At 40.5% G+C, this 16,684-nt stretch overlaps 2 protein-coding genes across 2 annotated transcripts; one reads left to right on the top strand and one right to left on the bottom strand.

Moving 5' to 3' along the window:
- Nucleotides 1-1,485: 1,485 nt before the first annotated feature.
- LOC129355774 (adenosine deaminase 2-A-like) lies at nt 1,486-10,791 on the top strand. Its single transcript, XM_055025389.1, is given in 12 exon segments — nt 1,486-1,691; nt 2,889-2,938; nt 2,941-3,198; nt 4,443-4,662; nt 5,962-6,056; nt 6,059-6,174; nt 6,932-7,059; nt 7,581-7,671; nt 7,740-7,848; nt 8,845-9,002; nt 9,979-10,181; nt 10,253-10,791. Coding segments are annotated over 11 exon segments (1,503 nt in total). The 5' UTR covers nt 1,486-1,691; nt 2,889-2,898; the 3' UTR covers nt 10,338-10,791.
- A 318-nt stretch (nt 10,792-11,109) lies between these two features.
- On the bottom strand, nt 11,110-16,447 carry LOC129355775 (RIB43A-like with coiled-coils protein 2). Its single transcript, XM_055025390.1, is given in 9 exon segments — nt 11,110-11,817; nt 11,905-12,071; nt 12,935-13,023; nt 13,026-13,092; nt 13,861-13,890; nt 13,892-13,980; nt 14,686-14,997; nt 15,789-15,870; nt 16,279-16,447. Coding segments are annotated over 9 exon segments (1,023 nt in total). The 5' UTR covers nt 16,396-16,447; the 3' UTR covers nt 11,110-11,747.
- Between the last annotated feature and the right edge of the window lie 237 nt (nt 16,448-16,684).

The following is a 16,684-nucleotide window of genomic DNA, read 5'->3' as shown; positions in this document are numbered from 1 at the left end:
GTTTTATCTGTTTTTGCAGTTTTCTGTAGTGTTGACCACAATGTTGCAGAAACTTTCTCCTTTGGAGCTTCTCAACGTGAGGATGTGGTTTGTAAAGACTCAAAATTTAACACCAGTAATTTTGTCATAAGAGGAAAGAAATGTCATTTTTTTCAACATTTTATTCATTCATTTAATTTCAGTTTCAAACTGAATATGTAATTGGCAAGCTAAAGCTACAAATGTAAAATATTTGCTAAATAGTTTGAAGCTAAGTATTTGGTTTACAAGTTAAATATTTAGTTTTAGGCCAAAGATTTAGCTTGCTAACTAAATACTTAGCTCTAGATTTAGTTAGCAAGCTAATATTTAGTTTGAAGTTTAATTAGGAAGGTGAAGAGTTTGTAAGCAAGCTAAGTATGTTCACAGCTAAATATTTTCTATTTAGCTTCAAACTGAGCTTTTTCCAGCTGATCGCTCTAAATGCTCCGTGCGTCCTCAGCCTGTCGGGCAGGTGGACATCCATGTCCAGGTCGATCTGCAGGTGACCCACAAAAGTCCTAGAACACATTGAAATGTTCAGTGTTTACACGGCAACAGAAAAAGAAATAGAAACAACCTTTATTGTCCTGAAAAACGGATTTCTGCTGACACGACAGAAAAAGTTGTGTCAGCAGAAACGGATGAAAAGGTTCACACAAAAACCCAAAAGTTAAGAGAAAGGGTTTTTATGTGATCAAAAAACAAGATTAATAATAATATATGCACAAGACTGTAACAGAAAACAGAAGTGAAAACCTTTTTGTAGCCCACAATTCTAAATATCCGTCATAATCAAAAATATATAAAACTTAACACATTTTGTTTATTAGAATTCTAAAATGTTTTTAAAATAACTTTGTTCTTTCAATAAAGTCATACTTGACGATAATATTTCTCAAAAGGATTTAGACACTCCTAAGCTTAAAGTTAATCAAGCAAATGTAACCACTTGTAACACTGCCCTGATAAGAAATGCAGATTTTGTATTTTCTGAAAAGTTGGAAACTGATATTTTTGATTTTACATAATTTTCCAGTAACATCACAAAGAAAATGTCTCATCCTCCTTTTGCAAAACATTGGTGTTTATTCTAAAACCTAAGGACAGAAATAAACTGTTGGTTCTTTAAAAAAAATATTTCCAATTTATTAATTATAAATATTCTTTTTTCAGAAGATCGGGTCACAGCGGCTCTTAGTGGGTAAAAATGTCCAGTTTAAATCGGTTTAAACTGGACAAAAATCAAAATTGATACATTCAGGTGCTAAAAAAAGTTTCTATCCTCTTTATGTCAAACATTTTTTCAGTTTTATTTATTTTAAAACCCACCAAAACAAAAGTAATTTTCAAAAATGATTTCCTTTTTCTCGTCTTTCCGTTGTCTTTTTATACATCAGATGAACCAATTAAATAGCGAGGAACGTCCTAATTCAGCCAATCACAGCACAGTAGGCGGGGCTTTGTGCCTGCAAGTCAGCGCTCAGGGCGAAGGTTCTGCCCGCTGTGGGTTTAGCAGCGAGTTTATTTGTGACAGCTCGTCAGAAAGCGGTGAAAACCGCTTCGTCCGTGTCCGTGGGTCAGTCCTCCTTACTGCCGAAGTGACCCACAGCTGGAGCGAAACGACCTGCGGAGCTTCGTTCCTCCACCTGCTGCCCGAAAGGAGCAACCAGGTAATGTCACATTTATCCCCTTTGTGTCTGTAAACAGCGACGTTTTCCTGCGCCTTTAAGAGCTTTACAGCTTCTGAACGTGTTAATTATCGGCTGATTCTGTGTTTAAGCTGCTTGTTTCCGACTTGTGAGGAAAAAACGCTGTTATGCAAAGCGACTATTTTCAGATCTGCAACACGAGCAGCTGTTCTGTTTGCTTCTGCTGCTGTTGCTGTTATGCAGACATTTTGATCAATTTTATCAATAAAACCCACTGATGTGACCCGACCTTCAGAAAAAAGAATTATTATTATTCATAATAGTGATAATTATAATAATAATTATTAATGATAATAATAATAATAACCGGTTTAGCACCACAATACATCAAAGATCTGCTGTTGTTGTATCAACCTTCCAGACTCTCAGGTTCTGGTTCTGGGAACCAGAACCAAGAGAGGAGAAGCCGCTTTCAGCTTCTATGCACCAAAAATCTGGAACAAACTTCCAGAAAACTGTTAATCAGCTGAAACCCTGACTTCCTTTAAATGTGGACTAAACTCAGCAGGTTAAGCTGCTTTAGAAACGTAATCAGTTCTAATTACTGATGACTGTTTGATTGTTGATTCTATGACTTTGTGTTCTTATGATGTAAAGCAGTTTGAAATGCCTTGCTGCTGAAATGTGCTATACAAATACAATTTGATTGATTTGAATTAACTCATTTTAATTATTCATGACTTTTGTGGCTCCACACAACAAAATGATCAGAATATTAGCAAACAGCAGTGACTGTTCAGAGAGCTGTATCCATGCACAGGAAAGGAAAGTTCAGTGAAAGGAAAAGGTTGAAAATAGTACTGTGGATAGATAAATGTAACATTTTAATGAAATCCTGGAATAGAACTGTTTTTGTCATTGTAACAGTAAACATAACAAAACGTTTCATTGGTGCAACATATTTATCTTGTTTTCTCCAGATAAAAGCAATGTCTCGTTTAGAAAGTCTTATTACTCACTACTTATTTTTCTCTTAACCACAGATTAAAAAAGTTAACTGAAACTAAAATAGACATTAAATAGACAAATTAACAACAGGAGGCTGATGAGTGAAAATGTTTGGAGCTTCTGGTGGGTTAAAGCTAAATATGTGTTTGACTCTGAAATGCTTCAATAAATACAAAAATTTTTGTTATATATTTGAATTTTTCTCTCCAGTTGTCAGGGGATGGCAGGCCGGCTGCAGCGCCCCCTGGTGGCGGTGGCCTGTTTCTGTGCTGCCTGGTTGGGGTGCGGTGCGGCCCGGACCCCAGGCTGCGGAAGGAGCTGATGGAGCTGGAGGAGTCCATGCAGACGGGCGGCGGGATGGTGCTGACGGAGGCCGAGCAGCGGCTGGACGCTCTGCTGGCCAAACTGAAGCAGGACGAGATGTCCAGGAAAGACTTTCCTCCCTCCATGCACTTCTTCACGGCCCGGCGCCTCATCCAGGCGAGTCCCCTCTTCAGGCTGCTGCAGAAGATGCCAAAAGGTAAAGAGCAGAACGAGTTCAGCATGACTTGCTGAGTTTTTACAGTGTTTGTACAAATCTGGAAAATAATTCCAGATCTTAGATTTTGACAAAAGATTGCTGTGCACTGGCAGATCTGCAACAGATTAAATATCGATCTGCAACAGATTAAATATCGATCTGCAGCAGATTAAATATCGATCTGCAGCAGATTAAATATCGATCTGCAGCAGATGGATATTTGCTCATTTGATTATTGTTCCTAATGTTACACGGTGGATCAGGATTGCTTGTGAACTGGTTGCAGTTGAGCCTAAAAAGTTTCTTTTATTAGCAAAATTTCACAACAAACATCGTCTCGATACACTTTACAAAAAACACTCATTTCAGTTTAACCACATCCATTCCAATTGACTGGATGAGAATCATCAATCAGTGCGTTAAGTTCACTTCTCCTGTGATGTCACACTGATAACTCTGTAACTGACAGCCATCTTGGTAGGCAGTTGCTGTGGAGTTGCTATGAGAACAATGAACCAACAGCACAACAGATGTCATCTCAAGACAGTTTACAAAAAAGTCATTTTAATACAATCATTTATTCTAATTGATCCCAGATAAAAAAAAAATTAGTTCAGTTTTTATTCAAATTCATTTAAAAAGTTTGTGTCAGGAAACCCAGCAGCAGATCGTCGTTGACTTGCAGCATCCAGAAATCCCTCATGCCAAGCATGCATGAGGTGACAGTGGAGAGGAAAAACTCCCCTTTAACAGGAAAAACCCTCCAGCAGAAGCAGAACCAGGACCAGAACCAGGCTCAGCACCAGGTTGAGCCAGGTTTAGGAGAATAATTATGCTGTTTGTGGAGTTTTAGTCAGGAAATTGTGATTGTTCACTTTGACCTGGAAAGGATGTTTATGTGCTTCAGTAAAAATTAATTGGATACAAAAAGTCAGAAGGGAGTTTAAGTTTGGATCCTCCAGCAGCATGAGAGGAACAGTTCTACCAATAGTTCGATTAATATTGTTTCTTCCTTTCAGCTGAAACTGACGACAAAACAGAAAGAAACTTTTTATGTGTTTTATTTAATTCATTCACGGTTTAAAATTAACATAAACAAAAATTTTGCCTGAGAATCATTTGAAGAAAACAATCTTGTATGATCCACCCCTTCTCTCAAAAGTCAGTTCAACAACCAATATATGTGTGCATATAAAAATAACATGAAAAAATCTGTTTAATTAATGGTTAATCCATCCTGGCAGGCGGCGTCCTTCACGTCCATGACTTCGCCATGGTGGACGTGGAGTGGCTGGTGAAGAACGCCACGTATCGCCCGCACTGCTACATGTGCTTCACCGACAGCGCGTCCGTCCGCTTCGTCTTCGCGTCACAGGGGCCCAAACCTCTGGAGCGCTGCTCCGCCTGGGTCCTGCTGGAGAGCCTCCGCTCCGAGGCGGGCAACGCAACCGACCTGGACAACAGGTGGCTCACTTCCAACACATTTCATGCAAAACCTATAAATTATTTCTAGTTTTTTAGCTTCAGACATTTTTCCATAGAAATGGCCTAAAATCTTCAGCTGTAACACAAAAGTTTGGAGGTCAGATAACAGAAATAAACAAGTAGTGGCAAAAGTATCTTTCTGAAATCCTTCATTTGCTGCTGCATATTCTGTTGTAGTTCTGTACTGATATTGAAAACAGGTTTTCTAAACAAGGTTTGTAGAAACAAAAGGGACCCGCAGCACCACAGGTCCTCCACCATGCTTTAACAGAGTGTGAGCAACAAGCGTTGCAGAAGTCTCAATGTAAGAAGAATCTGCTTGACGCTCACAATCTGAACTGCATGTTTGATAGAAACAACTTGCAGTACTGACTCCCACCACCAGGCGTCTCTCTTTCACGTCCTGGCGGCGCATGGTGGAGGCTGCAGCTGTTTTATTAATGCTCTGATGACTGAACAGTCAACTACTGATGAAGTTTAGCAAACATTTTCTGACTTGAACAGCATGTTTGCCTGTCTTTCCCGTTATTAGGAGGTTGTAAGAGAATTTGGATGCAAATGTGTTTGAGCAGGAAGTCAGGTCACTAATTAAAGTTTCTACAGCTATAAAATGCTGCACTTATGTTTACTTTTCAGAAATCTTTGGGAGTTGTCAGTTTAGCGCCACCTAGTGGGGTAGAAATAGTTTTTTTTAACTTTTCAGTTGGATAAATGAAAAGTTAAACTTCACAGTTAAGTTCATGCTGCTCCATTTATTGTAAGGACTTTTACACATTTAATTAGTTTTATCATTTTTATTTTTATATCCGATTGTTGATCATTTCTTAGAAAGAAATAATGTGTAATATTTTTAGTTTAGTTTTATTTTTACTGGCTTTAGGATTCCTGCTGAATTTGGCAATAAAATTTTACTAATTTAAAAACCATTTAACATTTATTTTCATATTTTCAGGCTTATCTGTTTGGAACATTTCACAATTTCTTTACTTCATAAAAACATTGTACGATCATCAATTATGAAACAAGCTGAAGAACTAAGAACCAATCAGTTTCCTGTACAAACTGTATTGATTATTAATAGTCATTTAAGACATTTAAACAGGACAGCTGTCCAGTCCAAGTAAAATTTTCTGAAATTGATGTTTTTGTCATAAAACTATATTCTGGAGATTCTGGATTAGTTAATATTCATTAATATTCTAGTTATTCCAGCTGCAAATCGGATCGTAGACCAGTTGGACCTTTGCTCTGGTGACTCTTCATCGTTCTCCTCCTCAGCATCAGAGGTAACCTGACGCTGTTTACGGACCGGGATCCAGAGAAAGAGTTCCCCAGCCAGGATGTGGTCTGGAACCGCTTTGAGGCGGCCTTTGGGCCTTGTGGGGGCTGGTGACCTTTGCCCCCGTCTTCAGGGATTACTACATCGAGGCTCTGAACCAATTCTACGCAGACAATGTCATGTACCTGGAGCTGCGTGCGCTCCTGCCTCAGGTTCGAACCGACCGGCCATGATGGCGACTCACTCCGTCAGGAGTTAGCCAGGAGTTAGCCAGGAGTTAGCCAGGAGTTAGCCAGGAGTTAGCCAGGTGTTAGCCAGGTATTAGCCAGGAGTTAGCCAGGAGTTAGCCAGGTGTTAGCCAGGAGTTAGCCAGGAGTTAGCCAGGTATTAGCCAGGAGTTAGCCAGGAGTTAGCCAGGTGTTAGCCAGGAGTTAGCCAGGAGTTAGCCAGGTGTTAGCCAGGAGTTAGCCAGGAGTTAGCCAGGTATTAGCCAGGAGTTAGCCAGGTGTTAGCCAGGAGTTAGCCAGGTGTTAGCCAGGAGTTAGCCAGGTATTAGCCAGGAGTTAGCCAGGTATTAGCCAGGAGTTAGCCAGGAGTTAGCCAGGAGTTAGCCAGGAGTTAGCCAGGAGTTAGACAGGTATTAGCCAGGTGTTAGCCAGGAGTTAGCCAGGTGTTAGACAGGTATTAGCCAGGTGTTAGCCAGGGGTTAGCCAGGTGTTAGACAGGTATTAGCCAGGTTAGCCAGGAGTTAGCCAGGTGTTAGCCAGGAGTTAGCCAGGAGTTAGCCAGGTGTTAGCCAGGTGTTAGCCAGGAGTTAGCCAGGAGTTAGCCAGGTGTTAGCCAGGAGTTAGCCAGGAGTTAGCCAGGTGTTAGCCAGGTGTTAGCCAGGAGTTAGCCAGGTGTTAGCCAGGAGTTAGCCAGGAGTTAGCCAGGTGTTAGCCAGGTGTTAACCAGGTGTTTCACCTGCAGCTGTACGAGCTGGACGGCAGCAGCCACGACCGGGCCTGGACCCTGCAGGCCTACCAGGACCTCACCAAGCAGTTCGTCTCCACTCACCCAGACTTCTACGGAGCCAGAATCATCTTCACCAACCACAGGTGAGTCTGAACCAATCAGATTCGACCCATCAGGTCCAGAACCAGGCACTGGAACTTTTCTCTGCAAGTCTTCAAAGTTGTCCAGCACAGCAGCCTGTAGGTAGCGAATGTCGGACGATAAATTGTTCCAGACAGAAGTTACTGCAATAAACAATAATATTGTTTTTCTGTAATATAAGGATAATTATAAATCAATAAACTTCAAATTCTAATGAACATTTGACACTGGAACTGCAAGACATTTTAAAAATCCCAAATAAATGAACAAAACAACAAGTAAAAATAGAAAGTAGAGACCGAAGCAGCCTGGAGACTTTTATCATTTAGTTTTTGGTAGAATTATTTATTAACTCATGATACATTTTTTCACCTATGGCTAAATTCAATTGGTATGATTTTAGCATTTAAGCTAAATAGAAGTAATAATTATTGAATATGTTATTTTCCATATTCTGTAGCCTTGTCTGAGGGGTCAGAGGTCAGAGTGTTTGCTGCTTCGCTGATCGTGTTTCGCTCTTTAGGCACGCTAAACTGTCGGTGGTAGCTGCAGCTGTGAAGGAGGCGATGCACCTGAAGAAGGACTTTCCCGACTTCCTGGCCGGTTTTGACCTGGTGAGGTCCAACAGGAACTGCTGAGTATGAAGCTCCTGGTTCTGGTTCTGTAACCTCTGCATGTCCAGGTGGGCCGGGAGGACCAAGGCCGGACGCTGTGGTACTTCAGGGATGCCTTGACGCTGCCTGCAGAGAAAGGCGTCGCGCTGCCGTACTTCTTCCATGCCGGAGAGACGGGTGAGTCTCGACCGGAAAACTGGGCCATTTAACCCAGCTTATAAATGTTGCTTTATTTTTATAAGTTCAGTTCCTTAGACGAGCAAATTGATGTCACAACTACTGTGGTGCAAAAAGTATTTCCACACTCTCCTTCTTTGTTTTCTAAATTACGGGCATAAAGTTTGTTACAAGTCAAAAATGAACAGCAATAGTTTTGGTTATTCTGTTTTCACAGAGCAAAACAAATGGGGGTTAAATTCTCTCATATTTTCACCATGTTGTTCATTCACTTTTAAATGTTAATTTCAACATAAATATTGAGTTTGTAGCTAAATATTTAAGCTACATATTTAGCTGCAATTTCAGTTAGCAGAGGAAGCTGAGCCTTTTGCTAAATGTTTAATTTAAAGCTAAATGATTTTCTCGTCAACTACATATTTAGCTCACAGCTGTTTTAGTTTGTAGAGCAAAATATTTAATAGCAAAAATATTTAGTCCTGAAATGAAGGTTTAGTTTTATAACTAAATAATCAGCTTGCTCTTAATAATGAGTTATTTCATGATTTATCGAGCTGATTATGTGTTCAGTTGGTTTGGAGCTTTTTTCTTTTAGGACTGAAAACTGCTTTTATTTTTCTCTCTTATCCAATATTAATAGTTATTAATGATGTGAGACGTGGCTGAAATGAGAAGAAGTTCCTTTCAGAAGCTGGTTGGTTTATGACTTCATTTCTGCTGAATAAACAGTAATTAATCTGACCTGCAGATGTTATATAAACCTGAGCTGTTTAAAACAGAGTGGAAAATAAAACCTGATGCTTTTAAAACTAAGTTTAATTTAAAAAGAAATGCAGCAATTAAAATACTTGGAAGAATATTTTATGTAATTGAGTTTGGATTCTTCTTAAATAATTCAGTAAGTTCAGAGTGAATGTTTCTTCAGGTCCAGATTACGGTAATTATTTATTATTATTTAGAGCAGAAGGAACTGAAATAGTTTTGTGCTGTGAGCAGACGTTGAGGGAACTGAAGTGGACCAGAACCTGCTGGACGCTCTGCTGCTCAACACGTCGCGTATCGGCCACGGGTTTGCACTGCAGCGCCACCCAGTGGCCAAAGATCTGTCCAGGAAGAGGGGCGTGGCTGTGGAGGTGTGCCCCATCTCCAACCAGGTAACATCTCCCACAATGCATCTCTTTACGTCACATTACCATTTCAGATTAATTTAGTACTGAAATCCAGTTTTAGAACAGAATTACTACATTTGATGCTGAAGGATTTGATAAAATAAAAAATTCAGTCTGTCAGAAAATTAAAGCATCAGGCCCTTTAAACGTCATATAAACAAATAAATTATACCTTAAATCTCTGCATGTAATGAATTTATATAAAGTTCTCTTTAAACGGAGTTATTTAAATTAATTACATTTGTTTCTGAGATTACAGAAAAAATATTAGAAGCTTATTGATGTATAATCTTTTCTTTCAGGCGGATTTAGTATCTTTGTCATCAGATTTCAGGTCAGGGTAGGATGGAGGGTTTAGGATGGAGTGTTAGGGTCAGGGTACGGGTCAGGACTAGGGTCAGTGTTAGGGTCAGGACTAGGGTAAGGGTACGGGTCAGGGTTAGGGTCAGGGTTAGTGTTAGGGTTAGGGTTAGGGTCAGGGTTAGGGAAAGGGTTAGGCTGTGAACAGAAACATTAATTACTTTGGGAAATTGATACATTTTCATACCTAATTCCACAAAAACCATCGGGAATTTTGACGTTGGATTATTTAAGTCAGAACTACGATAATAAAACTTATTCTTGTAATTATGAGAATAAAAATCATAATACTAATTCTTGTAATTATGACTTTTAAACTTGAAATCATGAGTTTTATTGGCATAGGTATGAATTTTGTTTTCATAATTATGAGTTTAATTCTAGTAAATTGTAACTATGATTAGTTAAAATGTGTAACTATGACTTATTGCTGTAATTGTTGTGATTATGACTTTAACTCTAAATTCTGACTTCCTGATTGGCTTTTATTTTTGCTCTCATGGCAGAAATGGGCTTCCAGACATGTCTCGTTATTTCATGCCTTTCATGTCCAGTTAATTGAATTACTGTCATTGACCGCTGTGACCTCTGACCCCTCCAGGTGCTGAAGCTGGTTAAGGATCTGCGGAATCACCCCGCCGCCGCTCTGATGATGGAGAATCACCCGCTGGTCATCAGCTCCGACGACCCGGCCATGTTCGGCTCCTGCGCGCTCTCCTTCGACTTCTACGAGGCGTTTGTGGGTTTCGGCGGTTTGAAGTCCCACATCGGCTCCCTGAAGCAGCTGGCCGTGAACTCCATCAGGTGGCGCTCCGCCCGGTCGGTTCCCACTTGGCCTGCCGGTTCCGGTCTGAACTTTCCCGTCTCTGTTTCAGGTTCAGCTCTTTGACTGCGAAGCAGCAGGAAGAGGCGCTGGTTCTGTGGCAGAGAAGATGGAGCGAGTTCGTGGCTGAAAACTGAAGAGCGAGAACGTTTTTCTGTCACATTGAACTTTTTCCAGTTGTGCCACTGAAACCGATGATCCTCGACACATTCATCCTTTTATCGTTACAGAAATAAACCCAAATAGCTGCTGCTTCGTTTAAATCAGGGGAAACATTGATTATTTTCAATAGAAAATGTGAAACTATTGATTATCTGATTCCTGGATTGGCACAAGTGCTGCAGCTAATGATTATTTAGGGGACAAACAATTATTCTGATCAATTAGGTCTGAGAATCTCTTGTCAAAAACAAATTTTCCAGTTAATAGAAATAAATGCTAATGTTATTTTGAAACCATTTTCAACTATCAGAGTAATAATGGCATGTTAATGCAAGTGCAGCCTCTCAAATGTAAGAAAAACTAACATTTCTTAACATTTAACACAGAAACTTTTAAATATCAAAATAAACAAATGAAAAAGAAATAAAATGGATTATGGGTCAAAATTGGATTTCAAAAACTAATCATTTTGTGTCATGTCTGTGTGTTTCGCCTTTAAAAATAGTTTTTAAACCTCAGAAATTTCTTATAGTGGTAAAGTTTAAAAACTAAATACAAATTGTAATGAAATTAGCAGTTTCAGGAAACACTTTTATTAAAAGAAAAAAGCAAAGCATAGATTTTGTACGGGGTGAATCTTTAATGATTGATTTCTCATGCTGTGAGTGTTGTAGGGTATAATGCGCATTTAATGTTATTAATATGAATAATACGCATTTCATGTTATTAATATGAATAATACGCATTTAATGTTATTAATATGAATAATACGCATTTCATGTTATTAATAAGAAATCCAAAATTTTGAGAGTTTATTTACAGATTGTGCCTCGATTAGTTTTGTCTGTTTACTGATCGTGTCTCGATTGGTCTGGTCTGACTCGGGGTAGTGGAACGCGTTACTTCTGTTCCTCCATTACAACACTGGAAGTGAAAGAAGTAACGTCGTGTCCGTGTCTGTTTCCCGTGTCTGTCTTCACCATTCCCTTATACAGGGTCAACATGAGCTGATTGGTTGCAGCCGCTGCTGATTTCTCCTTTAACCTCTTCAGTATTCGGGTTTTTCCGCTTCGGTCATGAATGATTATTGTTGGAGTATCAGACGTTATTCTGGCTTTTCCAAAGATTCTCCATGAATAATCAGAGGAACTCTGGAAAGCTGAATCACTAGAACATTTTTTCTCCATCTGATGTTTGAAGAACAAATTAAAAACTATAAATATCTTTGCTGTTTTTCTGTTGCTCATTTTGTCAATAGTTTAACTATTTGAATGCAAAGCAGTAAAGTTGATTTAAACATTTTGTTCTGGTGTGAAAATAAACTGGGAATGGTTTATTTCAGTTTAATGTTTGATGGCGCCGCGGCGCTGTGACGTCGTCGTGCGTCATCTGGTGCAGGTGTTGAACTGGGTGAAGAAGCTGTCGTCGATTCGCCCCCTCTTCAGGTCTGGACTCCTGGAAACGAGACGAGAGCAAAGCGTCAGTCTGCGGTGAGGAGGCGCTGCTCACGGCGCTGCTCACGGCTCTGCGGACGCCACTGACTCCTGCAGCCGGATGTGGGCCAGCTGGGCGTTGACGCTGTCCATGTGTTTCCTCAGCTGCTTGTTCTGCTTCTCCTGCAGCCGCTCCAGCATCATGGCGCTGCGGGCCGAGTCCAGCAGGAGCCGGTCCTGGTCCTCCTCCCTCTGCTTCCTCTCCATCTCCAGCCTCTGCAGCAGACGCACCCACACCATGTCAAAGGGGTAGAATCGTGTTTTCCAGGCACACAGAGCCACAATCAAACTGTTACCTTCAGCTCTTATAAAAATGTGACTTTTTTATTTAACACAGAGACCAGAGCCCTTGAAATTGGTTCCTCTGTCTCTTTAAGAAACTCCTGCTCCTTCTGAAGCTCCGCCTCCAGGAAGTCATCACAACATGGCTCCTGAATTAACCCTTTAATGTTTTTACCAGCGTTGCTCTGAGCAGCAGCTCCTATAAGGAGATCAGCAGCTGTTTGCTAATTGCTGCTGGCTAGTCTGAAGGAGCTGGGTGGGGGAGGAGCTGCACCTCGACGGCGGGACGAGGTCCACTGAGGCCTTTTGAACAGCTAGTTGGTTGCCATGTAGAGTAAAGAATCAAAGCAACACTCGAGGTTTGGGGGAAAAACATACAAATTTGACGTGAAGCTAAAAAAAAAAATGTAGATTTTACATAACATTGCCTCTTGCCTGTCACAATAACTAGTTTTTCAGTACGATAAATTATTCCAGAAGTTATTGCGATAAATGATAATGTTGTTTTGGGACCATTTTGCAGAAATCTAATGGAAATGACACAATAATGCAACAATAAACTTTAAATTCTAATGAACATTTAACACTGGAACTAGAAAACATTTCAAAACATCCAAGATGTGAATTATGAAGTTTCTGTAAACAATATTATTCTTCAAAAAACGGCTCGTTAAGACCAAAGCAAGGTTTTAATTCATCGTTATCGGATCCAAACCTTAGGAAGTGGAAACGTGGGCCAGTGCGACCGTACTCTGGGTCAGAGACGCGTCTGGAAAGGATCCGGATCGGGTTCCTACCTTCCTCTCCAGAACCTGCTGCAGCTGGAACTGGGTGACCTGCTGCTGCGTCTCTGCAGGATCCTTCCTGTTGGCGCCGGGATAGAGGGGGGGATGCTCAGGGCGCTCAGCGCGATGTCCTCACGCTGCTCCCGTTCCCGGTTCGTTTTCTCCACAAGCTTGTTGACAAAAACAGAAAATAAAGAAGTGACTGAACCTTTCAAACAAAACTTTACACATTTAAGATGGAAAAATCCTCAAGTAGCAGTTTTAGCTCCACCTGGTTCAAATTCTGTAAAAATCTCACATTATGCACCTTTTCCCATCCAATTACTAATAAAATATAATCATCAGATCAGTTCTGTATCGATTTTCAGTTCAGCAGAAAGGACTGAACTTTTCACATGTTGATGTTTTTTCTGCAGATGAATCCTTTGCTACAAACGACCAAACTTTCACTAAAGGACGCTGTTATTACATTTAAGGCAATAAAATATGTATTTCCTAGTTACAAAGGATTGTAATTATTTGTTTGTTAGCATTTTCTTAATGTATTTGAATTTATAAACAAGCTCAAGTGGCTGAATGATTGAATCATGATTATTTCACTAATCAGTTTATCTTAATGCACATTTTGGACATTTTTAAATTAGCAATAAAGTCTTTCACACAGAATAAGGAAAACATTAAAGGATGAAAAGTGACTAATTTTAGATTTTTTAAAGCTGAAACTGCAGGAAGAACAGATTTATAGAAAAATAAGTTTTTAATCTTCCATGCAAGATGTTTATAGTTTAGTACAGGTTTGGCTCATTCCTGCTCTGACTGTTTTTATTTCAGAAAACGGACGATTTTAGAGTCTGTATTGCTCCAGTTAACGATTAATCGATTACTAAATGAGTTGATCATCATGTCAATATTCGATCATCACAGTTAATCGTTTCCACCTTTGCTACGTTGTAGTTTGCGTCGTCGATTGAGGTCGGCTTTTCTCTTCGCCATCTCCAGGTTCTGGAGCTCCATCGCTCTGCGGCCTACTTCCTGTCTGTACTGGTCGTCGAGCATCTCTAACGGACGAACAGAACCGTCAACTCCGCCGCATTGATGCACAATTTAAAGCTACAGGATGTAAACTTTTACAAATAATATTTTACTACATATTTGTTGAATTTGTCACTATCAGTATAAGACAGATAGTGAGGAGGCGGGTCTTAGCGCTGTCAATCAAATTCATGTCTCAGAATAGTACAACGCTGCTCCTCAATAGTGAAACATTGTTGCTGAAAGTTGCAGAGCTGCAGCCAAACGTATTTTGATGCCGTTGCAGAATATTGTGACACTATTATTATTATGATGATGATGCTGTTGCCAAACGCATTGTTGATCATTTATGTTCCAACGCTATTGCCGATAATTGTGACTTGCAGAGTAGTGTGCCGCTGTTCCCACTGTGGCTCCTCTGTTTTGCAGCAGCAGAGCAGAGCTTAGCTAATGCTAGGCTAGTAACGCATCCATCAATGACACCAGATAAACAGTTTTCCTGAAACAGTGAATTGTTTCTCCATCATTAGTACATTTAGCAGCGCGTATATGTTTGATTGACAGCACTAAGCCCCTCCTTCTGGCTCTGATGGCCGTGGCTCAGGAGAGATGTTTCTTTCCACAGATTATCTGTCTCTATTAAACAGTCCAGGCATGACCAACGTTTGAAAAATCTGTAAAAGCATGTTTGGTTTCTGAAAGCTGCGTCCGGCAGCTTAAAGCCCGCTCACCGTCGAGCTTCTGCTTCAGCCGTTTCTGCTGCAGCTCGTTCTGCTGCTGCAGCAGCCAGTCCCTCAGCTGCTCCTGCTGCCTCTGCTGCCGGCTGCCGGACTGCGGGTCCTCGCCCAGCAGGCCCGGCAGAACCATCTGGGACTCGGTTTTCTTCAGGGCGTCCGGGTCGTTGAGGTCGAACTCGCGGCGGCTCTGAGGATTCTGGTTCTGGTGCCAGAAGGCGGCTCGGGCCTGGTGCGCCGAGCGGTCCGCCTTCTCGTGCCGCCTCTGGAGGAGGCCCGCTGCTCGGTTGTACTGCTGCACTTCAGCATCTGTTTAGAAACAAAAACGTCACGTAAAGTTACTGTCATGATTTAATCATAAATATGCTCCAATTAAAGCTGTAATAACTCTGACTCTGCATAATTGTTAAAACCGTCACCATGTCATGACAGCTGATTCTGAGACAGATGGGAATTAATTTACTGTGAATAATTAATCATGATAATAATTCTGATTTATCACTGTCATGTTAAATGGCAGTTATGATAAATACATAAAAAACAAGTGACATTATGATCAGAGATGTTCATTTTATTTTCTTTGCTTTTTGTTCCATTTTTTGATATTTACCAATATTAATAAATATCAGTAAATTTGAAAATCTGATTAAATGTTTGCAGTTAGTGACATCAACCACACTATGAGGAGAAGCGTCTTTCAAACAGGAGCTTTTCAAGAACAATATTTATGTTTGATGTAATGGAAATAAGGAATAGTTTTAACGTCATTTTTATCGTCATCAATAGTATTGTTAAATTATTAAGTCCACATCAGCCATCTGTAACCAGATAGTCTGAAGAAATGCACCACTCCAACCAAAAACAACCAATCAGAGCCTGGAGCCGGGCCTCAGTGCTGTCAATCATTCCTGTGTATGTGTTGCTGAATGTTCTAATGGCGGAGAAACACAGGAGCAGTACACAGAGGCATGATAATCAAATTTTTCAGATTATGTCTCATAGAACCGCCACAATATAGAGACAGGTTTGACAAACATGCAAAATCTATTTAATAATTTAAATGCTGCAGCTTTAAAGACTGAAGCTGCTCATTTACTCACGCTGAGCGTCTTCTTGATTTTTTAATTCTGATTTTCGTTTCAGCTTCTCGATCACCTGCCGATCTAAAGCTTCTTTATCCACCTGTGAAGCAGATCAGTGGATCATCACACATTGGACTTCCCTCAGAAACATCCATAGTGTTTTTCACTGACGTACAACAAAGCTTCCAAAGTTCCTGAGATTATTGATTTGAATCTAAGGTGAGTCTAATACTATAAATATTGAAAAAACGACGCTTCACATATCTCAAAGCGCACTGAGATATAAAACAATCTTGAACTACATGATCAAATGGCGACGATTTAAAATTTAAAGTTAGATTTCCTTTTAATTTCTCATGAAATAAGGAGTTTTGATTCAACTCAAAGACTCCTGAGATGATTTTGTTGCCTGTGGCGCCCCTGGACTCTCTGCCCTGGGCAGGAAGCCAGGAAACGGCCTGAGTTCCGCGCTGGTTCCGCTGGATCCTCTGCTGCAGCAGAAACTCACCCCGATGGTTCTGAACTTCTCATTAAAGATCCTGTGGCGTCTTTCCGCCTCGTAGTTCTGGCGGCGCTCCGCGCTCTCTCTGGCCTTCCGCTCGCGAGGCAACTCCACCTGAAACATCTCAGCTTCACCTTCAGCTTCACCTTCAGCTTCACCTTCACCTTCAGCTTCACCTTCAGCTTCCTGTCTGTCAGTGAAAACAATACGGTTGCTAGGTAACCACAGATTCGCAGCCGCTGCGTTGTATCCGGACAGGCGTCCGCCATGTTGTGAGGGGCAAACCTGAACTCAGAGGACAGACAGTTTAAAGCATTCAAAACTTCCAGAGAAAAGATTCAGCTTCAGGTCTGGGAAGAAAAAAAAAAACAATATTATTCTATTTATTCATAAAAAAATTTTAACTCTAAAA

The sequence above is a fragment of the Poeciliopsis prolifica genome, unplaced genomic scaffold (genome assembly GCF_027474105.1).
Source record: "Poeciliopsis prolifica strain line A6 unplaced genomic scaffold, Auburn_PproV2 SCAFFOLD145, whole genome shotgun sequence".
NCBI classification, from domain to species: domain Eukaryota; kingdom Metazoa; phylum Chordata; class Actinopteri; order Cyprinodontiformes; family Poeciliidae; genus Poeciliopsis; species Poeciliopsis prolifica.
The sequence above is the reverse complement of the archived record's forward strand: the minus strand, read 5'-3'. Positions and strand labels throughout refer to the sequence as shown.